The sequence below is a fragment of the Gigantopelta aegis genome, chromosome 3, assembly GCF_016097555.1.
Source record: "Gigantopelta aegis isolate Gae_Host chromosome 3, Gae_host_genome, whole genome shotgun sequence".
In the NCBI taxonomy this organism is placed as follows: Eukaryota; Metazoa; Mollusca; class Gastropoda; order Neomphalida; family Peltospiridae; genus Gigantopelta; species Gigantopelta aegis.
Window position 1 is genome coordinate 2801339 of NC_054701.1, and position 24957 is coordinate 2826295.

A 24957-nucleotide genomic window follows, 5' to 3' on the forward strand; every position below is an offset into this window, starting at 1 on the left:
CTGTCCACAAACATGTTTTCTTATTGCACAGTAAAGACCCACACTTTATCATTTGTTAACAGTTTGTGCACATAAACTGGCTATCAAAGGCTGTTCAACAATTGATCATATATATAGTTAAAACATAATAATAATAAAAGTGGTGTGGTCTGCAATATAATTATACCATCCAATAGAAAAAGGACAACTGAAAGTGATTGCTTTGTGATATATAAGTTATAAGTGATATATAACTCACAAGTAAACTGCTACACGAGTGTCATAAACAGAATTTAGTTGGGTTTGGGTTTTTTAAACCTGATTAAGGGGATATGTAAGAAAGATAATACTACATTAATTTTGTGTCCATAAGATACCATTTATCTTGCAACTCATTTAAAAACATATTCAACTTGCTTTTGCTCGTTGGATACATTTTTAAAACTTGATGTTACATAAACGGTATCCAATAGTCACTCATGTATTCTCTGTTCCGACAAAACAGTTATTTTTAAACTATGGAAAGAAAGAAAGAAATGTTTTATTTAACGATGCACTCAACACATTTTATTTACGGTTATATGGCGTCAGACATATGGTTAAGGACCACACAGATATTGAAGGAGGAAACCCGCTGTCGCCATTTCATGGGCTACTCTTTTCGATTGGCAGCAAGGGATCTTTTATATGCACCATCCCAGACAGGATAGCATATACCACAGCCTTTGATGTACTGGCTGGAGCAAGAAATAGCCCAATGGGCCCGACAGGGATCGATCCCAAACCGACCACGCATCAAGCGAGCACTGTACCACCGGGCCTACGCCTCGCCCCTTTTAAACCATGGATGCACAGGAGAGAACATGTCGCAGGTCCACCAGACATAAAATAAAGATCTCCAGTCACCTCCACCCACCCAGGTTATCTCCTCCTGAATAACTGTAATTGGAAGTAGCCAACGTAGTCACAGGCATCAGACACATAGTGGTTAGGTCACTGGCCTTAAAGGTCCTATGTCAAAATTGACATTACAATATTTCTTTATTTTCAAATTTATTTGTAATATATAACTACAAATTAATTCTATCCCACACATAATTGTTCCATAATTAACTCCAGAATAATAATTTTAAAAAGTCTTGCACTGGACAATAAGAGGGGTCTCCCGAATAATTTGTGGCTAAATATAGCATGGCTACCATTTTTATTTTTCTCGACAGTTAACCGCAAAACATTCTGTGTAAACTTAGTGTGTTGAATGTGTACGCATAAAACAGTGTCGTCACTAGTTAATGTATATAACACTGTCACGATTCCCCCTAAGAATAAAAATCCACATGTAAATGAAATTATTGGGTTGCAATTTAAAGGGCATATAGCTCAAGGTATAAACTTTACGTTTCAAAGCGAAAATAGATAAATATTTTTGTTGGGAACCACCATTATTGCAACTTAGACATAGCATGTTTAAGAACAGCAGGTAATGGGTTCGCACCACAGTACTACTTCCCACACAGAGGGGGTTCCACCAACACAATGGGAGGTGGGAGGCCACTATTCCATTGTCTCTCTCTCTAAACACTCGCCCAATCTGGACAGGACAGCATGTTTGAACTCTTAAGCATACATGAAAATAAAATACAAAGCTTAAAAAAATTGGTTGCAGCAAACTGCCATTCTCATAAAGCACCACAAGTATGACAATATTATCAACAAGATGCACAGTATGTCAGACCCAAGAGTTGAGCACTACCTCTGAATAGACAGTCGGCTTGGTGTTGTCATTACCCTCATACTGTTAACTGTGAATAGAGTACACATAGGGGCAAACAAACCTTTAATATGCGTTTCTCAGCAGAACAAAACACGTGTACATACCTGAAGTATCGAACTTGGCTAACCCAATCAGCTGGGTGAAGTGAAAACCTAAGTTGACTTGACCTGTTATATCATCATATACTGCCAAGATCTAAAGACAAATAGTACTGGATGGTATACCGATATACTATCTTACATTTTAGTGTACATGTTATGACATAAAAACTAACATCAATGACAGACAATTCCTCAACATCGTTTTTCTTCATACACAATAAATATAACATGTCATATAATAATTTCACTTCATATTTATATTTCATAAATGGTATAAAAAAAAAATTAAGGACAATATTTTCTTCAATCACAATTAGATGCATTAGTAATCTTTGAATAAAAGATTTTTAATAGCAATTTTTGCAATAAAAGTTTTCCAGCATTCTGAAAATGGAACCGTCATGCACCCAGTTTATTATTATTGTAGGGAGATGCAAAGTGATGCCATATGAATTCTGACGTCACACAAATTAAAAACATCTATATTATTACTATGCTTCACCAAAAAAGAAATCAACTTATCTTAACCCCTATTTAAGCAGATACTTCTATTTACATAACTGTTGACAAGATATTAAGTTTAGGTTAGAAAAGATGAAAGTAAAATTCTGTAGAATGAAATTTTTCGCCTACCACAAATTCGGTGTCACTGATAGTTCCACCCACAGATGTTCATCATGATACATGTCCAAAAAAAATAAATAATAAAAATAAATATTTTAACACTAGTTGAGATAAATATTCAAAACTGCAACTATTGATCCACGATTGTCAGTTAGTGAAGAAATGGAGCGAACACGAAACTATAAGACTGAGCTAAATACAAAACTTGACACGGTCACTACTTTAAGAAAAGTAAGATCTCAATTTCATCTTTTCACTTCATCAAGGGGAGACAAACAAGTACCATTCATGAAATATATAAAAATTATTTAATACTGTTGGATATGTAATATTTCTTGTGTACAAACCCCAAACAAAGGTACAGGAATTGTGTGATCACCCAAAGTATGCTATCCAGTAGTATGACAAAAATACTAGCATACATCACAGGCCTCGGAAAACGGCAACATTGACAGTTTTATTCACACATTGCTCACACTGGACACAAATCAGTTTCTCAATTTTTGTTGAGGTATTAAATTTAGGACATCGTTTACATGGTTATGATGGGGTACACAAAAATTAAATGGGTTACATCAGTTTGTTTTTAAGAAAAAAATTAATTCTCAAAGACCTGCATCAGTATTTTATGATTGTCTTGAATTATTAACCGATACATTAAAAATAAACTGAAAAATAGAACAAATATCTACAAGCATATTTACCTCCTGTGCATCAATGATCGAATACTGGCAAATAACTAGTTAAAGAAAAATTATGTTTATGTTAAAGTCCTAAAAATCACAGTAATATATGTGCAAGTTAAGCAAAATCAATTTCTTAAGCATGTCTAAACAAACTGACATCTAGTAATCCTGTTGCAAACTACATAATAGGCATATTCATCTAAAATAAATAGGCATATTCACCTATAATAAATGTTAGTACTTATGACGGGTGCCATAATCTTTTCATGGGACATATTGAATCATGTGTCACTAAAAGAATTTAAGACGTTGGCATTAACATTATAAACACACTATGACATAAATACTAGTATACTAATAGCACTGTATAAACGTGATCTGTTTTCATGTATTATGGTACTGGTGTGAGATCAGCGAAAAATAATAAGTTCTTTGTAGATGATGTATGGATAACATCCGAGTGTGAAATACAAACACACTTGTAATTATGTAACATTATTAAGGTCGACGACAGTCACTCTTCGCACCCTTGTTTTGGCTTCGTACACAATAAATATAACATATCTAACAGTGATTTTTTAATGATATATTTGATGAAAAGTTTTTTGGTTTTTTTCCATCTTTTTAAACTTAAACAATATTTTGTCCAGAATTATGAAAAATTAAAACATATCAACTTGTACACAGCATTGTCTACTCGTTATAGAATTTTGACAGGGGTCATTAGTAGACCAGTTTTTGTTTTAATGTAGCGAAGAAGCATGATAATAATACATCTAATTTTGTATTCCAATGACATCACTTTACATCTTACAATAACAATAAACGGGGCTACATGACATTTCCATTTTAAGAACACTGGAAAAATTCCTATTAATTTTTTTTTTTTTTAACATTACTAATCTTGTAATTACATTTTTTTACCATTGATTTGAAGTGAAAGTATGGAGAGAGATGCTATATTCATTGTGTACGAAGCCAAAACAAGCGTGTGAAAAAGTGACTTTTGTCGACCTAAGGAAAGTAAATTACACTTTACAGTCACAAAGATATATTAAGAAACAGACTAACAATATCTGTTGGTACTACAGGTAAAATCAATGTGAATGAAATGGTCATTGTCATAAGATCCACATTAGTGAAGGAGTCAAAGTCACTTCTACAGGAAAAGTCACAAACTGTTAGCTTTACAGCAAGAAATGTTATTTGTCAGCTTTACAGTAAGAAATGGTCTTTGTCAGCTTTATAGTAAGAAATGGTCTTTGTCAGCTTTACAGTAAGAAATGTTATTTGTCAGCTTTACAGTAAGAAATGGTCTTTGTCAGCTTTACAGTAAGAAATGGTCGTTGTCAGCTTTACAGTAAGAAATGGTTGTTGTCAGCGTTACAGTAAGAAATGGTTGTCAGCATTACAGTAAGAAATGGTTGTTGTCAGCTTTACAGTAAGAAATGGTTGTTGTCAGCTTTACAGTAAGAAATGGTTGTTGTCAGCGTTACAGTAAGAAATGGTTGTTGTCAGCTTTACAGTAAGAAATGGTTGTTGTCAGCGTTACAGTAAGAAATGGTTGTTGTCAGCTTTACAGTAAGAAATGGTTGTTGTCAGCGTTACAGTAAGATATTGTTGTTGTCAGCGTTACAGTAAGAAATGGTTGTTGTCAGCTTTACAGTAAGAAATGGTTGTTGTCAGCGTTACAGTAAGAAATGGTTGTTGTCAGCGTTACAGTAAGAAATGGTTGTTGTCAGCGTTACAGTAAGAAATGGTTGTTGTCAGCTTTACAGTAAGAAATGGTTGTTGTCAGCGTTACAGTAAGATATGGTTGTTGTCAGCGTTACAGTAAGATATGGTTGTTGTTAGTTTGTCGACAGTTGTGGTGGCAGTACTCATGACGGGTGCCATCAGTGGGGCAGGATATGCTCATGCTTATCGACCACCTGTTATCATCAGTTATGACAGTGGTTCATGAGTGCATGTCATCACAGCTGTACTTATTCTAATGAGCTCCGTCCGGTGCTAGTTTTGATTTACTAGTCTGGGATTGGCTGTCGTCTTTGTGGCCATGCAAGATGGATGAAATTTCCAGTGGCTATCATCCTATAGACAACATACTGGAAAGAGATTCATGGAATCATCCACTATTTTGCCAAATGCTCATTCGACTCTGCATTGTACAGAGATATCACCCTGATCATGTATTACGGTTTTGTCGTTCAGATTAGTTCTACAGGTAAGAAATGGTCATTGTCAGTTCTACAGGTAAGAAATACTCACTGTGACTTCTACAAGAATTTTCAATTTTACAGGTACAAAAGTATTAATACCAATTCTACACAGTAAGAAAAATGGTCAAAATCCGTTATACTTGTAAAAGACATTGCAAATATCAATTCCACAGACAGAAGAAAAAAAAGTAAGTAAAAAATGTTTTTAAATATAAAAACTGTCTCTTCACTCCCTTTATAACATTATACATGAAGTTTGGTTCTTTAGTGCAGCTTGTCTAAGAAATAACTGCATGAATGTGGTGTGAATCTTGTATTCAGTTAAGAGTCCAATGCGCAGACATCCATACACACAGGTTATACAACACATGTATTTATTGGGACGACTTTCTTTGTTTTACTAAATCTAGCTCAGCATTCTGTCGAACTTCATCAAATGAGTAGTCTTTGAGTAGTTTTCCATTTTCAAACACAGTTACCAGCAAGTCCTGCAAGACAAAATCAAAATATATACATATATATTTATTACATTATATTAAACAAGATTTTATAATAAACACTGAAAACTATAAATGTTTTTTAATATTTGCTTAGCAATTCTAAAGTAGCAAAATTTTATGAAATGGAGCGATAACTCCAAGAGGCATCTGAAAGTGACATCCATTGGCATAATCTTCTTTACGAGCCAATCTCATGACTTGGATGTAGGACATTTTAAAAATTAATTAACACAACAGTTAAAAACAAATTTGAACATAAAATGTTTCCTAGCATGTGGGGTCCTGCTAATTCACGTACTAACTGGAAGCATTTTATTTATTATGTTCCTTTCTACCACAAGAAAAATTATACAGAATGCGTGTTTGTTTTCCCGACAATGAATGTCACAAAATACATGTATTGGGATGTGAATCTCATTCTGTTTTAATACAAAATGTCCTCAGCAAGATTGTGCGGTTGTCAATAAAGGGTGTGAACACCGGACAAAATTAAGCCTGATTTAATTTGTTTTTGCTTCTTGCATAATTTTAGACTACATTATGTTTAAATTTAACATTACAATAAGATTTTTTTTAAACCCACAAGAGAATAATACTTTTTCATGAATTTTAAGTGAAAATATGAGATGAAAAGTAACTTAAACTTTTGTTTAATGGCATCAATGTTAGAGCATATTGATTTATTAATCATCAGCTATTTGATGTCAAACATTTGGTAATTTTGACATAAAATCTGAGAGAGAAAACGGGTATATGTGAAGGGGGAGTGTATTGGGGGTCGAAACACTTACCTGCCCAAGCTAAAAAAAAATGAAATATATTTTCTGAGGGAGCATGACGCCATATAAACTTCACTCAACAGTCTATAACCCCCAACCCCGCTAAAATCCCTGCACACGCGCCTTGGAATCCCCCTACATTTTTAGTAAGGGATCGTTTATATGCACTATCCCACAGACAGGATATCACATACCATGGCCTTTTATATACCAGTCATGGGGCACTGGCTGAACAAGCCAGCCGATGGGGATCGATTCTAGACCAATCGCGCAATTAAAACCCCCCACCTTTTTAGGTCTACGTAATGAATAGAAATAACATGGTTTTGATAAATGATATGTAAATCGAATACACTGACCTCTTCCTCTCCCCTTAGAGCGTTACATAATTATTGACACCCCCTTACATGTAACACGTATGCCAACCGATGGCCACTGTTAAAATGTCACGGCAAATCCCCCACTGACCCCTGGAAAGATGTTGTACCATACCTCTATGTATATAAATATTTTTTGGAGATATGAGACGACCCCCCAATCAAGACAGTTAAATTTGTTCAAAATCACGTGAGAATCTCAGCGCCTGCACAAATCACGTAAATTCCCAGTTCTACGGGCGTCCCGCTAAATGAAGAAAAACAAAGCTGGCCATTGCGTTTGTAGTTGACCTAGATAATGTAGATAAGCAATGTGGTGGACCTTATATGTACCAAACAGAACTGGATCATCCATTGTAAATGCTTAAATAATAAAACTATTCCAGTGACTGCAGCTTTAAAGAATAAATTTAGTAATACAGTGCCACCCCTCTAAACTGGACACCCTCGGACCAAGTAAAATGTCCGCTTTTCAGAGGCATCTGGTTTAGAGAGGTTAAGTTATATACTGATTTTTTTAAAAAGACTGAAAAATGTCCGGTTTTAGGGGAAATTTGGTTATGGGGAAGTCCAGTTTTGAAAGGTTCCACTGTACTAGTGTATTATATGGAAGTGTATTTTGATCTCTGTACTAGTGTATTATATGGAAGTGTATTTTGATCTCTGTACTAGTGTATTATATGGAACTGTATTTTGATCTCTGTACTAGTGTATTATATGGAACTGTATTTTGATTTCTGCAGAACATCTCATTAACGTTTCTGAGTATTTTTAATTCAGCTAGTTTTGAAGCACCAAAGTTTCTATTACATTTTATATGAAATACAAATAATGAATATAAAATGTTAATTTGATCATGAAATACAAATAATGAATATAAAATGTTAATTTGATCATGAAAAGATTATGAATGCCTCTGCACTGTTTCAAGCATTAGATATTTTATATTTCATACTTTGAACGATTGTGTAAAAGATGTGAATGAAGCCTTACCAGTTTTAAATTTTATCTTACAAATGTCTCAAACTGCGACCCACCTTCTTGGGATCCCCATGTCCTTCCTCCATTGTGGCATATCCGTCTTTAGTTTTTTCTAAAGTCAAACGACCTTTCTTGCTCTTCTTACCGTGGTCCGTTATAGGATCCTTGAAGACATTCACCTGAGAAAAACATACATCATGGAGTGGGACAGTCAACTCACCACCATTTCTCGGCATAGATAAACATACATCATGGAGTGGGACAATCAACTCACCACCATTTCTCGTCATAGAGAAACACACATCATGGAGTGGGACAATCAACTCACCACCATTTCTTGGCATAGATAAACATACGTCATGGAGTGGGACAACCACCATTTCTTGTCATAGAGAAACACACTTCATGGAGTGGGACAGTCAACTCACCACCATTTCTTGGCATAGATAAACATGTCATGGAGTGGGACAACCACCATTTCTTGTCATAGAGAAACACACATCATGGAGTGGGACAGTCAACTCACCACCATTTCTTGTCATAGAGAAACACACATCATGGAGTGGGACAATCAACTCACCACCATTTCTTGGCATAGATAAACATACGTCATGGAGTGGGACAACCACCATTTCTTGTCATAGAGAAACACACATCATGGAGTGGGACAGTCAACTCACCACCATTTCTTGGCATAGATAAACATATGTCATGGAGTGGGACAACCACCATTACTTGTCATAGAGAAACACACATCATGGAGTGGGACAACCACCATTTCTTGTCATAGAGAAACACACATCATGGAGTGGGACAGTTAACTCACCACCATTTCTTGGCATAGATAAACATACGTCATGGAGTGGGACAACCACCATTTCTTGTCATAGAGAAACACACATCATGGAGTGGGACAGTCAACTCACCACCATTTCTTGTCATAGAGAAACACACATCATGGAGTGGGACAGTCAACTCACCACCATTTCTTGGCATAGATAAACATATGTCATGGAGTGGAACAACCACCATTTCTTGTCAGAGAAACACACATCATGGAGTGGGACAGTCAACTCACCACCATTTCTTGGCATAGAGAAACACACATCATGGAGTGGGACAGTCAACTAACCACCATTTCTTGGCAAAGAGAAACACACATCATGGAGTGGGACAGTCAACTCACCACCATTTCTTGTCACAGAGAAACACACATCATGGAGTGGGAAAATCAACTCACCACCATTTCTTGTCATAGATAAACATAAACAGTAAGATGTTTCTTGCGGGCTTTTCACCAAAGAATGAAACAAGAGTTTTTGATTGGTGCTACAATTCAGAATTTTTTTAATATCCAGAAAGATAGAAAGAGGAAGACACATACAGAGAGAGACAGGCAAAGACACATGTAGGTAGTTAGTTTGTTTTAACGATACCACTAGAGCAAGGGATCTTTTATATGCACCATCCTACAGACAGGACAGTGCATACGATGGCCTTTGATATACCATTCGTGGTGCACTGGATGGAACAAGAAATAGTCCAATGGGCTACCAACGGAGATCAATGCACTAGGCAAGCGATTTACCACTGGCCTACGTGCCACCCCACAGACAGAAAGGAAGGAAGCCAGTTTACCTGTTTTCCATCTACAACAGCAAAGCTACACTTGAACGCACACTTCTGTGTGTCGCGGTTGAGTCTCTGAAGCAGAGCGCCACCACTGCCAAATGCTAGGTTCTCCGCGCTCCACTTGTTCTCCTTCATGCGTGACAGGATCGATTCGAGTGTTTCGTAGCTGATCCCGTCTCCCTGGATCACGCGCAGGTACGGAGGCAACATCTTGTAGCCTTTCGAGTTCTCAGACGTACCAAAGATTGCTCCAAAAATATTCAGAACCTAACAGGCAAAAATAAATAGGCACATAATGAACACAATTTAGGACACATTCTTTGCTATTAAACTAATATTTTCACATGGAATTTATTTTTGCATTTTTTGTGTTTGAATAAAATTGTGTAAATAAATTCCATGCGAAATTAAAGGCTGACGAAAATTGGACATAAAAAAAAGAAGGAAAAAAAGTAGTAGTCTTGTTCAATCAGACCCAAGACCTCGTTAATTTCCACTGCATGGGACTAGTAGTAACAATGCAACACTTAAAACTTTAAATAAAAAACAAACAATATATAAGTACAGACAATATATTATAAGATAATAAACAATACTATGTTTTGTATGATTTTCTTTCATAAATGCTGGTGATGAAATAAGTGTTTAGAAAACGGAAGTAAACATCAGAGTATGTTAAAATGTGGAAAGTAACCAAATCTGGGGTGGGCTTGTACAGTGAATATATACTTGTGGTACATATTGGGTCTTCTCATTACGTTTTGACTGTTGGTCAATCACAAACCGTATGGAATAAGTATTTTGACAGTAATAAATAGTTTAAATCAAACTTGAGCTAGCATTGCACCTTCAAATTTCATTTTAATTTTAGGCTTGTTTTTTATAACAAACCTGAGGATTACGAAAAAGCGCATAGGGTAGCCTACGCACCTTGCATAAGCTTACGGTATTTTGTAAACAATAAACGTCAAAATTATTGACATCAGTACCGGTACTTCATTGTTTTTTATTGGGGGAAGGGATGGGGGATTTGCAAAAATAAATGCTAGCGAACAGACTCATTTTCATTGTATCGCGGAAATTTTATCCCGTGAAATAAAAGTATTTAACAGTATTCAGCCCCCAAATATGAATGTTACAGTGTACCTGTAACTTGGTTTGATCATCACCTCAGTCTTTAGGCCAGCACAACAAGAAATCTTTTATGTTTTACTTTACACAATTATGTTCTCTCACCTTAATGACTACTTCAGGTGGGTCCCCCGAGTCTGGTCTGACCACCAATGTGCCGTTGTGTTTTCCCCGAGCTATAACCAGTTCTTTGAGCTCCTTGCCCCACACGTTCTCACAGGCATTCCAAATGTCGTAACTGTCGCTAACACACGCCATGAGGCCGTCGGGAAAACGCTCCAACATGTTTCTAAATGCAGCCACCTCGTCATCTTTTCCCCATGTGGTGATTGTACTGAAATTAAACATGTATCATTGCACCTGTATACTGACAATGTTTTCCCCATGTGATGATCATATTGAAATAAACAGATTTAGACAGTGAGACACACACAAGGGAAAAAAAGTAAGCACACTGTTGCCTGTGTTTGAATAGTGGCATGTTAATGAGAGAGAGGGAGGGAGGGAGAGAGAGAGGGAGGGAGGGAGGGGGGGAGAGAGAGAGAGAGAGAGAGAGAGAGAGAGAGAGGGGGACATAAATAGATGGAGAGACAGTGAGAAAAGAGGAAACATGCTGCCACCTGTGTTTGTATAGCTGCAGGGGAACTTTTAAAAACTCTTTCACATTATTCTGCCAAAAGTGTATAACTCAACTGAAATCTGCAGTAAAACTATGAGATTCAACACAGTGAGTCGAATACACACTACAATGGAATCAAACTGAGCTGTGTCCCATTAACATGGTCATTACCTGTGTTCTGCTGCTGGGATGGAGAATCCTGCCATGGGACAACCGTAGTAGGTTCTGGCTGTCGTGATGCTTGCAATAGTGTCCGTGCCCATGAAGTTAACAAGGTGAGACATTCCCCCAATCCCTGCAGACTGCAGTTTCAAATAATATCAGCTAAATTATGTACAAGCACAGGGCAAAGTTAAACAAACAAAAATGCTATTTCACATAGTTTAACTCTCAACACATTGAACTTGTTCAAATAACAATCACTAATCTAGATCTATGTTTCAAACTCTGCTAAGTTAACACATACAAAGTGCAAAATAAATAGTTACAATCTACCTTAGAATTGATTGTAATTTGGTTTTTTAATTTCTCAACCCTTAACAGTAACAAACTATATAACATCATTTTGTTAAGCAACTTTATCTTCCCTGGTGTTTTGTGCATTCAAAGTCAATTTACTGAGTAAGCCCTAATTTGGATTTTTTTTTTTATTAGTGAAGTGTGTTGTAATATACAGAATATAATAATTGTTTGCATAAGAGACTGCTTATGTTACCACTTGTGTGTTTTCAATCATACACCCCTGCGTGTGCTGTAACCTCACCGTGGTGCAGGGGTGTAACATTCTCTTTGAGAATGGCCAATACAGCACAAATTGAAGTTTAGAGTAAAATTCGGTGTCCGTAAAATTCTGTGATATTTGTATTTGTATTTTTGCACAGTTCTTTACACTGTTTTTGTTTAAACCTTGAATTTTTATATTGATGTTAATCATCACTTTATTTATTTGCATTACCATAGTTTGACACCCAATAGCCGATGTATTTTTCGTGCTGGGGTGTCGTTAAACATTCATTCATTCATTCATTCAATCATACACCTTCTATATATTGTTCAACACTGGTTCCCAGTCTCTATGCTAGTTACCACCACTACCAATGCGTGCTGAATGGCCCCGCCTGCAATAGTATGGTTTTCAATCATACACCTTCTATATATTGCTCAACACTGGTTCCCAGTCCCTATGCTAGTTACCACCACTACCAATGTGTACTGAATGGCCACGCCTGCATTAGTATGGTTTTCAATCATACACCTTCTATATATTGCTCAACACTGGTTCCCAGTCTCTATGCTAGTTACCACCACTACCAATGTGTGCTGAATGGCCCCACCTGCATTAGTATGGTTTTCAATCATACACCTTCTATATATTGCTCAACACTGGTTCCCAGTCTCTATGCTAGTTACCACCACTACCAATGCGTACTGAATGGCCCCGCCTCCATTAGTATGGTTTTCAATCATACACCTTCTATATATTGCTCAACACTGGTTCCCAGTCTCTATGCTAGTTACCACCACTACCAATGCGTGCTGAATGGCCCCGCCTGCATTAGTATGGTTTTCAATCATACACCTTCTATATATTGCTCAACACTGGTTCCCAGTCTCTATGCTAGTTACCACCACTACCAATGCGTGCTGAATGGCCCCACCTGCATTAGTATGGTTTTCAATCATACACCTTCTATATATTGCTCAACACTGGTTCCCAGTCCCTATGCTAGTTACCACCACTACCAATGCGTGCTGAATGGCCCCGCCTGCATTAGTATGGTTTTCAATCATACACCTTCTATATATTGCTCAACACTGGTTCCCAGTCCCTATGCTAGTTACCACCACTACCAATGCATGCTGAATGGCCCCGCCTGCATTAGTATGGTTTTCAATCATACACCTTCTATATATTGCTCAACACTGGTTCCCAGTCCCTATGCTAGTTACCACCACTACCAATGCGTGCTGAATGGCCCTGCCTCCATTAGTATGGTTTTCAATCATACACCTTCTATATATTGCTCAACACTGGTTCCCAGTCTCTATGCTAGTTACCACCACTACCAATGCGTGCTGAATGGCCCCGCCTCCATTAGTATGGTTTTCAATCATACACCTTCTATATATTGCTCAACACTGGTTCCCAGTCTCTATGCTAGTTACCACCACTACCAATGCGTGCTGAATGGCCCCGCCTCCATTAGTATGGTTTTCAATCATACACCTTCTATATATTGCTCAACACTGGTTCCCAGTCCCTATGCTAGTTACCACCACTACCAATGCGTGCTGAATGGCCCCGCCTCCATTAGTATGGTTTTCAATCATACACCTTCTATATATTGCTCAACACTGGTTCCCAGTCCCTATGCTAGTTACCACCACTACCAATGCGTGCTGAATGGCCCCGCCTCCATTAGTATGGTTTTCAATCATACACCTTCTATATATTGCTCAACACTGGTTCCCAGTCCCTATGCTAGTTACCACCACTACCAATGCGTGCTGAATGGCCCCGCCTCCATTAGTATGGTTTTCAATCATACACCTTCTATATATTGCTCAACACTGGTTCCCAGTCTCTATGCTAGTTACCACCACTACCAATGCGTGCTGAATGGCCCCGCCTGCAATAGTATGGTTTTCAATCATACACCTTCTATATATTGCTCAACACTGGTTCCCAGTCCCTATGCTAGTTACCACCACTACCAATGCGTGCTGAATGGCCCCGCCTCCATTAGTATGGTTTTCAATCATACACCTTCTATATATTGCTCAACACTGGTTCCCAGTCTCTATGCTAGTTACCACCACTACCAATGCGTGCTGAATGGCCCCGCCTGCAATAGTATGGTTTTCAATCATACACCTTATATATATTGCTCAACACTGGTTCCCAGTCTCTATGCTAGTTACCACCACTACCAATGCGTGCTGAATGGCCCCGCCTGCATTAGTATGGTTTTCAATCATACACCTTATATATATTGCTCAACACTGGTTCACACCCCAGTCTCTATGCTAGTTACCACCACTACCAATGCGTGCTGAATGGCCCCGCCTGCATTAGTATGGTTTTCAATCATACACCTTCTATATATTGCTCAACACTGGTTCACACCCCAGTCTCTATGCTAGTTACCACCACTACCAATGCGTGCTGAATGGCCCCGCCTGCAATAGTATGGTTTTCAATCATACACCTTCTATATATTGCTCAGCACTGGTTCACACCCCAGTCTCTATGCTAGTTACCACCACTACCAATGCGTGCTGAATGGCCCCGCCTCCAATAGTATGGTTTTCAATCATACACCTATATATTGCTCAACACTGGTTCCCAGTCTCTATGCTAGTTACCACCACTACCAATGCGTGCTGAATGGCCCCGCCTCCATTAGTATGGTTTTCAATCATACACCTTCTATATATTGCTCAACACTGGTTCCCAGTCTCTATGCTAGTTACCACCACTACCAATGCGTGCTGAATGGCCCCGCCTGCAATAGTATGGTTTTCAATCATACACCTTCTATATATTGCTCAACACTGGTTCCCAGTCTCTATGCTAGTTACCACCACTACCAATGCGTGCTGAATGGCCCCGCCTGCATTAGTATGGTTTTCAATCATACACCTTCTATATATTGCTCAACACTGGTTCACACCCCAGTCTCTATGCTAGTTACCACCACTACCAATGCGTGCTGATTGGCCCCGCCTGCATTAGTATGGTTTTCAATCATACACCTTCTATATATTGCTCAACACTGGTTCCCAGTCTCTATGCTAGTTATCACCACTACCAATGCGTGCTGAATGGCCCCGCCTGCATTAGTATGGTTTTCAATCATACACCTTCTATATATTGCTCAACACTGGTTCCCAGTCCCTATGCTAGTTACCACCACTACCAATGCGTGCTGAATGGCCCCGCCTGCATTAGTATGGTTTTCAATCATACACCTTCTATATATTGCTCAACACTGGTTCCCAGTCCCTATGCTAGTTACCACCACTACCAATGCGTGCTGAATGGCCCCCCCTGCATTAGTATGGTTTTCAATCATACACCTTCTATATATTGCTCAACACTGGTTCCCAGTCTCTATGCTAGTTACCACCACTACCAATGCATGCTGAATGGCCCCACCTGCATTAGTATGGTTTTCAATCATACACCTTCTATATATTGCTCAACACTGGTTCCCAGTCTCTATGCTAGTTACCACCACTACCAATGCGTGCTGAATGGCCCCGCCTGCATTAGTATGGTTTTCAATCATACACCTTCTATATATTGCTCAACACTGGTTCCCAGTCCCTATGCTAGTTACCACCACTACCAATGCGTGCTGATTGGCCCCGCCTGCATTAGTATGGTTTTCAATCATACACCTTCTATATATTGCTCAACACTGGTTCCCAGTCTCTATGCTAGTTATCACCACTACCAATGCGTGCTGAATGGCCCCGCCTGCATTAGTATGGTTTTCAATCATACACCTTCTATATATTGCTCAACACTGGTTCCCAGTCCCTATGCTAGTTACCACCACTACCAATGCGTGCTGAATGGCCCCGCCTGCATTAGTATGGTTTTCAATCATACACCTTCTATATATTGCTCAACACTGGTTCCCAGTCCCTATGCTAGTTACCACCACTACCAATGCGTGCTGAATGGCCCCGCCTGCATTAGTATGGTTTTCAATCATACACCTTCTATATATTGCTCAACACTGGTTCCCAGTCTCTATGCTAGTTACCACCACTACCAATGCATGCTGAATGGCCCCACCTGCATTAGTATGGTTTTCAATCATACACCTTCTATATATTGCTCAACACTGGTTCCCAGTCTCTATGCTAGTTACCACCACTACCAATGCGTGCTGAATGGCCCCGCCTGCATTAGTATGGTTTTCAATCATACACCTTCTATATATTGCTCAACACTGGTTCCCAGTCCCTATGCTAGTTACCACCACTACCAATGCGTGCTGAATGGCCCCGCCTGCATTAGTATGGTTTTCAATCATACACCTTCTATATATTGCTCAACACTGGTTCACACCCCCGTCTCTATGCTAGTTACCACCACTACCAATGCGTGCTGAATGGCCCCGCCTCCAATAGTATGGTTTTCAATCATACACCTTCTATATATTGCTCAACACTGGTTCCCAGTCCCTATGCTAGTTACCACCACTACCAATGCGTGCTGAATGGCCCCGCCTCCATTAGTATGGTTTTCAATCATACACCTTCTATATATTGCTCAACACTGGTTCCCAGTCCCTATGCTAGTTACCACCACTACCAATGCGTGCTGAATGGCCCCGCCTGCATTAGTATGGTTTTCAATCATACACCTTCTATATATTGCTCAACACTGGTTCACACCCCCGTCTCTATGCTAGTTACCACCACTACCAATGCGTGCTGAATGGCCCCGCCTCCAATAGTATGGTTTTCAATCATACACCTTCTATATATTGCTCAACACTGGTTCCCAGTCCCTATGCTAGTTACCACCACTACCAATGCGTGCTGAATGGCCCCGCCTCCATTAGTATGGTTTTCAATCATACACCTTCTATATATTGCTCAACACTGGTTCACACCCCAGTCTCTATGCTAGTTACCACCACTACCAATGTGTACTGAATGGCCCCGCCTGCATTAGTATGGTTTTCAATCATACACCTTCTATATATTGCTCAACACTGGTTCCCAGTCTCTATGCTAGTTACCACCACTACCAATGTGTACTGAATGGCCCCGCCTGCATTAGTATGGTTTTCAATCATACACCTTCTATATATTGCTCAACACTGGTTCCCAGTCTCTATGCTAGTTACCACCACTACCAATGCGTGCTGAATGGCCCCGCCTGCATTAGTATGGTTTTCAATCATACACCTTCTATATATTGCTCAACACTGGTTCCCAGTCTCTATGCTAGTTACCACCACTACCAATGCGTGCTGAATGGCCCCGCCTGCATTAGTATGGTTTTCAATCATACACCTTCTATATATTGCTCAACACTGGTTCCCAGTCTCTATGCTAGTTACCACCACTACCAATGTGTGCTGAATGGCCCCGCCTGCATTAGTATGGTTTTCAATCATACACCTTCTATATATTGCTCAACACTGGTTCCCAGTCTCTATGCTAGTTACCACCACTACCAATGCGTGCTGAATGGCCCCGACTGCATTAGTATGGTTTTCAATCATACACCTTCTATATATTGCTCAACACTGGTTCACACCCCAGTCTCTATGCTAGTTACCACCACTACCAATGCGTGCTGAATGGCCCCGCCTGCATTAGTATGGTTTTCAATCATACACCTTCTATATATTGCTCAACACTGGTTCCCAGTCTCTATGCTAGTTACCACCACTACCAATGCGTGCTATATATTGCTCAACACTGGTTCCCAGTCTCTATGCTAGTTACCACCACTACCAATGCGTGCTGAATGGCCCCGCCTCCATTAGTATGGTTTTCAGTCAATACCTCAACTGATGTTGATCCTCGGAATCCAAAGTCGTGAAGCTTGAATGGTAAACCAGCAAGATTGTCTGCAGTCTCATCAAGGTAACTTGCAATGATTTCTTTTTGGTACCGCGAATTTGTCGCAACCGTCATGGGATACCAAACCTGCACCAAAAGAGTCTGAAAACAAAAATGTGATACATCTAAGTAAGTAATTTAAACCAAGAGTCGAAAATTCCCATTGTCTGATACAAGGAATAAATAATATACAAATCTAACTGAATATAAAATAATGGCATGTACACTATTAAATAAATTCTCAATAAAATGGCAACTTTACTTATGTGTAAAATTTTGTTTGCATACTTACCTCAAAATAGTTTGTGAGCCAGAAACACTTTGGGTCTGTGTTTTCGACCGTCATGAGAACGTTCTTGTAAGGAATAACCGATCCCTCTGGTACAGCTTTAATCCTCAGAGGTAGGTAGCCATTATGATGCTGTTAACAAAGAGAAGGTGTTAAAGAGTCAACGTGTTTGTCACACATCAGCCTACATATTAAGAGTTAAAACACTATTTCAGCTGAACTTAAAACTAGATTATTAATACATTGTAATTTGGTGTCACTGGTTAAAACAATGTAGCCAAACTAACAGGGTTTTTATGCAAACAAACGTAATTTAAAAAAGGTTCATCAACAGCCAGTGTGTGATTTTGGTTTCAAAAATTAAAGTGCCATAAGGACTCCCTGTTTACAAATCTTGAGAGCCCGCCAACAGTCCAGCGAGCCCTACAGCGCATCATAACATACACTAGATTTTTCGCAAATGGTATACTAGCAATCTCGTTCTGAAATGTGATGTATTTATGATTGCTGCTAAGCATGTTATCAGTTTTGTTAAATATAATTATTTGTGAAACTCAGCTGTAGTAAATTTTGAAATTATCTGGAATAGGATTAATAGAACTTGCAGTCAGTTATTAATGACACAGGATAGTACATACCACAGCCTTTGATATACCAGTCGTGGGGCACTGGTTAGGACATGACGAAAACCAATCTGAGAATGGGTCCACAGAGGAGGTTCGATCCTAGAACCAAAGCACCCCAGATGAGCACTCTATCGAGAGAGCAAAACCCCACCATAATTTTATAATTAACGTAAATGATAATTTCCATTGACAAATGTCAGATTAAAATTTAATGAAGACTTGTATACATGCATTGTTAAAATAAAATACTTTAACAGCAATTTAAAGTTTGTTTTTGTTTAACGACACCACTAGAGCACATTGATTTATTAATCATCAGCTATTGGATATCAAACATTTGGTCATTGTGTCACGTAGTCAGAGGAAAGCTACTACATTTTTCCATTAGTAGCAAGGGATCTCTTATTTGCACTTTCCCACAGACAGAAAAACACACAGTATCATGGTGTTTGATATAACAGTCGTGGGGCACAGGTTTGGATGGTTAATAGTAATTATGCATGAATCATGCTACATTATATAATTAAATTTGTTGACATTTTAAATAATTTGTTTTACCTGTACACTGCAGTAACCAATAAGTGTCAGTATGGACATTGAAATTATCAACATCAAATATTAAATGCAGTTTTGTATTTTTTTAATTAGATGTAAATTATGTAATTGAATATTAATCATCACTGGCGTAGGAAGGTGCCAAAAAGTGGGGGGCACACTTTTATATTTACATAATTTTACACTATTATAAAGCAAATATAAACCAAAATATCTGAAAAGTGGGAGGGGGGGGGCATGTGCCCCCCTTCGCTTCCTACGCCAGTGAGATTCATAATGCATTAAATTAAAGATAAACTAAAAGTAAAACAATTATTCCAATTTAATTTTAAAAAACTTTCTATGATGCTGTAAATGGAACAATATCTGTGCAGTGTATACTAGTGAAACAAAAGTTTGAAGTTGGGGGTTGCCTTTCCATTAGTCCGATTTTATTCCCATGGCCAGCTGTACTGGCATGAGGGAAAAATCGAATAAGACCTCTCAGAGTTCAGAAGAACATTCGTAATGAGCATGTCCCGACGACATTGTGTCACATGTTAAGTAGTCATAGACTTGAACCCATAAAACAACGTAAATGTAAGGAATCGTGTCATACGAAAGGCCTCAGTGGAAATGTACTAACTGTGCTGCAAGCGCATGCGCAGAAAATTAGATCGACTGGCTGGCGAAACAAGTGCCGCAGACGCAAAGCCAGCAGGCGCAAAGCCAATCTGACGAGCAAAAGCAGAGATATTCATTAAGTCTAAATTTAAAATAATAACAATGGTCAAATTATTTTTTAATTACTTAACCCTATCAAAACTGTAAAAGCAAACCTTTTGAAGAATTAATGTCCTCTCGGAACATGTTGGTTTAAAAAATCTCTGTAACGAAATTAGCCGAGTTATTCCGAATTACTTTTACGATTCCTACAGACCGGAAAGCATCGAGTGGGTTATCGAGACTACTAAGTTTTCACTGATGAAAAGCGAAAATAGACATATTATTAGTTTTAAAATATGTTGCATGTGTCATTTAGAAAATTCAATTTCATTTGTACAAATTATATTTAAGAGTCATGCGGGCCCGTATACTAGGCAAGCCAGCGAGTCCGACATGATTTTTGCGAGCCCCGCGCTCACCTTAAAATCGCACATTGACAGCAGTTACTTTCTGTCTTCATATTAGGTAAATAATGGTCATTACTACAGCAGTTCTATTTTAAATATGGAATAAATTCTCTTTTCATTATCTTAAATAATGAGACAGTTATTTACAGCCAACTTCGATAATACTATAAGGTGCTATTCTCTGCACTAGAATAGAACTTTAATACCGATTTCATTGCAAATGTAATCAGATAAAATACATGTATGTGTGTGTGTGTGTGTGTGTGTGTGTGTGTGTGTGTGTGTGTGTATATATATATATATATATATATATATACACACACATATACATGTAATCTCCTAAAGGGGCGTTCTCATGATGCAATTAGTCATACTGATTTGTCGCATGGGATGGAATCGTATCATGAGAACACCTAAATCGGAACGACTTTAGTCTTATACGACAAATCGTGTCTGAATCGTACCGATTAGAACATGTTCTATTTCTCACAACAAATCGTAAGCTCTCAGCCAATCAAATCACATTAAAGTACAAAATTTTTTTACTTCCATGTTTTTTCACTTGCTTTTCACATGTCAAAATGTCCGGATTCCATGGGTTAATAAAACCTATTGCTGTCTAGATGTGGTCAATAATTGTTTTGTTACATAATGTCATCAGTAAATTGTCTACATTCATGTTTTTTTTTATTTCAGTGGAAATTTGTAGGCACTTGCATTTCCCGCAAAATATGTTTAAACTGACGAGCTTTGTTTGACGTCATCAAATCTTATGACATAATGTCTTCCCACACACACGATTCGAGTGGCAACGACAAATCGCACGCGACAAGTCAGTGCTACTAATCGCATCATAAGAACGTAGCTTTAAAGCAGTAGAATTTAATCAATGTTGATACCTCAAGAATATATTTCCATCCTTCTTCATTGAAGAGATCTTTGCCGAAGTGCCTTGTGTAGAGTTCTTTTGCTTCTTCTATCTTGGCGAGCGTGATCACCTGTCCAGTGAGCCATCTCTTCAGAATGTACTGCAGTCCAAAGAACACAGTGTTCGGGAACTTGCCACCTCGGCTTTCAAAGTACGAGTATACAGTTGTCGTATTCGGGGGATACTGCATATGATGTGTCACCTAAAATCAAACAGATAGCTCATGGAACATTTTGTTAAATATCTCATCACAATTCACAACATACAGGTGTCAGAGATCACCACACAATATGACGTGTCACCTAAAATCAAACAGGTAGCTCATGGAACATTTTGTTAAATATCTCATCACAATTCACAACATACAGGTGTCAGAGATCACCACACAATATGACGTGTCACATTAAATCAAACAGATAGCTCATGGAACATTTCTCAATTTCAAACATTTGCTTCCCTATTACAATCTGATAAGCAAACAGTGCTTTTCACTCAACAAAATGAATTTCAAGCCTTGATTCACCGCCTACAAATTGCATATATAAACTATTTTATTATTCTAAAGAAAACCTAGGAAATTATAGTTAAACATATATATATATGTGCTACATTACAAGTCGGTCAGAAAACAATAAATGTTTAAGACTGGTAATACTAGCTAATGAATTATACTGGGGGGAGAGGGGTTGATGGCAGTGATAAAATCTTATAAAATTTTAATACTATATATGTGATCAACTTTATCTTATTCAATTATTTGATTTTATTTTAATTACAGGGAAGTATAAACTGCCCTAGTGGAATTCTACTTTCACTTTCTATTTGATTCCATGTATGAATCTGACATCAGTTACAAGCCAGAATACACTAGTCATGGGTTATAAACTCTCTAGACCTATAAAACCAGTGTTTTTCAGTTTGAGTCTGTAATTTGGGTCAGTTAGCAAAAAGCAAATATAAAACATCTCATCATTCAGTTCTATTTGATCCACTTATAGGTAGGTCGAGTTAAGCTTTAATTCTACTTTCACTTTCTAATTCAATAGGTTAAATAATTCTAGTTTTATTTTCTATTTTAATTGATCCAATTGTAGTGGGGGAGGGGGGTTAAAATCTTACTGCAAAATCACTTTGTTTAAATTACATGTGGAATGCCAGAATAGTATACAGAAACATAGTAAAAGTATGTTAGTATTAGGTTATGTTCAAAACTGCCAGCATATACTACTTAATTAAAACGTCACTTCCAGCTGACGAAAATTAGTGTAAATGTGTTAAGAAGTATCACACCTCAGTTAAGTAGGTAAAGGTGAATTAATGTAACCTAATAATTGGGTTACCTAGAGCAAAATCATGGCTACCTACATGTAACCTTTTCCAACATTGTCCTCTGAATTAATAATGTACTGACAGTGGTAGACTCCAGTGTTCAAAATAAGCACTTGTCCGTTTGTCCTGAGAAGCGAAAATCTGCTAAGACAAACAAAATGTACCTTAGTGGTTGTCCAGTGGACAAGTGAAAATGTTCAATGAAGTTTCATTTTGAGCAATGAAAAACATTGTCCTTCTACTTGAATAAAACAAACTATTTATTTAGCCAAGTAAAAAAATTGTCGGACAAGTAGATTTCTAGATATATTTGTCCGGTGGACTAGTGAAAGTATTGGTCGACAAGTAGATTTCTAGATATATTTGTCCGGTGGACTAGTGAAAGTATTGGTCGACAAGTAGATTTCTAGATATATTTGTCCAGTGGACTAGTGAAAGTATTGGTCGACAAGTAGATTTCTAGATATATTTGTCCGGTGGACTAGTGAAAGTATTGGTTGACAAGTAGATTTCTAGATGTATTTGTCCAGTGGACTAGTGAAAATTTCTGCTTATTTGTATCACTGGACTCTGAGGGTTAAGTTTAACTCTTGACAAGCATGATTTTTTTTTAATGAAAGGATATACTATTAGTCTTTAATTTAACACACATGTATGATTTTAAACTCGCAGAAAACTTAGGGTTGTCATTTAATATTATACTGCTAAGTCCATCTTGTGCAAGTTTTGTTTTAGCAACAATGCATATAAACTTTCAATTACACATACACCTATTTCATGTTTAATATATACATACACCTATTTCATGTTTAATATATACATACATGTGCTGCACTGCATTCAGATTTTGTTTGGTCTCTATGATTTTACTTGTTTGTTTTGTTTGTTTTTTTGCAACAGTTGTAACTGATAAACATAATTACATTGTAAACCAAATCAAATCAAAATAGTTTATTTGTTCTAGGTTTGACTACCCGTAACAATGAGTGGCACAATACATGTATATAATATAAAATATACCATATACAGTAACTGTGAAACCCCTATAAACCAGACACCCGTGGGACCAATAAAAATGTCCAGTATTAAGAGAGATCCGGTTTAGTTATGTCCTGGTTCTTAAAGAGGGACTCTGATAAAAGTTTTGAAGGTATTCTGGTTTACAGATGGTCATGTCTTGAGACGTTTCACTGTAAATCAAAAATCAAATTATCAATATACATGCATGTACACTGTATATTAGCCCGAGTACTCTGACTGTAAGAGAGCTAGACGGACATTTTGACATAAATACGCTCTCATTACAGTCAGAGACCAAGTTATGTATTTTTGGGGCAATTCCCGACAACCAAAAAGTTGGCAAAGATTTCCGCTCTAATATCACAACAATCCTATGTTTGACGTTAAATACTTTTACATCGATCATTTTCGAGTTAATTGATTTAAAAAAATCCACATATTAATCACTAATACACACACTACAGAAAGAAACCCGACAGCACCCACATTCAGCTAAGCTTTGGCAAACTGTATATGAGCAAGATTATATCAACTGAAATAATTGGTAAATAGTTATATTGTGAATCCAACTGTTTCAGATTGTTGTTTCTAACTTGGGTTTGTTTGAGGGGTGAGGGTGGGTAAAACATGTCAGTGTCTGGTCCCCACTTCCCTATTTTAAACTTTAGAGCTTGGGTGCAATATACATTTATTTATACATCTTTTGTTGTCAAGAATTTACGATCTGTCGCCCAAAAATAACCAAAAAAGCCTATCGAGTCGGCGTAATTTACATAACTGAATTGACAGTTCGTGTAGAAACCGAAACTGACTTTCATTCGATCGGAGAAATAACATACAAAACATTTAAAGACAATAGCAATACTATTTGGAGTTTGTTACAGAATATATAGTTAATCATAACGAAGACGACAAGCCGTGGCAATTTAATAATTTTATAGTAATTACCTTGTAAGAATCAGTAACCAGAAGAATATTGTCCGTGCCACCTGCTGGAAACCCCGCCATTTTGAACGCTACTTTTTCGTGACGTATTGCCTTTTTGTACCTAAACCAAAATGTACTTAGAAATTAGACCCACAACTTTCATTTTCCAGTTTAT

General features: G+C 37.8%; 1 protein-coding gene across 1 annotated transcript; it reads right to left on the reverse strand.

The window, feature by feature from the left end:
* Positions 1–667: 667 nt before the first annotated feature.
* LOC121367389 (nicotinamide phosphoribosyltransferase-like) lies at positions 668–24957 on the reverse strand. Its single transcript, XM_041491541.1, has 9 exons — positions 24804–24957; positions 21478–21708; positions 18289–18417; positions 17940–18098; positions 11574–11704; positions 10889–11117; positions 9659–9919; positions 8077–8199; positions 668–5871 (listed from the first exon to the last, which is right to left on the reverse strand). The coding sequence occupies exons 1-9, from the start codon at positions 24861–24863 to the stop codon at positions 5758–5760; spliced, it is 1437 nt and encodes a 478-aa protein (XP_041347475.1). The 5' UTR covers positions 24864–24957; the 3' UTR covers positions 668–5757.

Bases quoted from the DNA above. Each gene is read 5' to 3' on its own strand.
- LOC121367389 (XM_041491541.1), bottom strand. From the start codon at position 24,863: ATGGCGGGGTTTCCAGCAGGTGGCACGGACAATATTCTTCTGGTTACT. The intron at 18,099-18,288 runs GTAAGTATGCAA...TTTTGTTTTCAG, and splicing joins GGCTCACAAACTATTTTGAG to ACTCTTTTGGTGCAGGTTTG. The intron at 11,118-11,573 runs GTAATGACCATG...GTTTAATTTCAG, and splicing joins ATCCCAGCAGCAGAACACAG to TACAATCACCACATGGGGAA.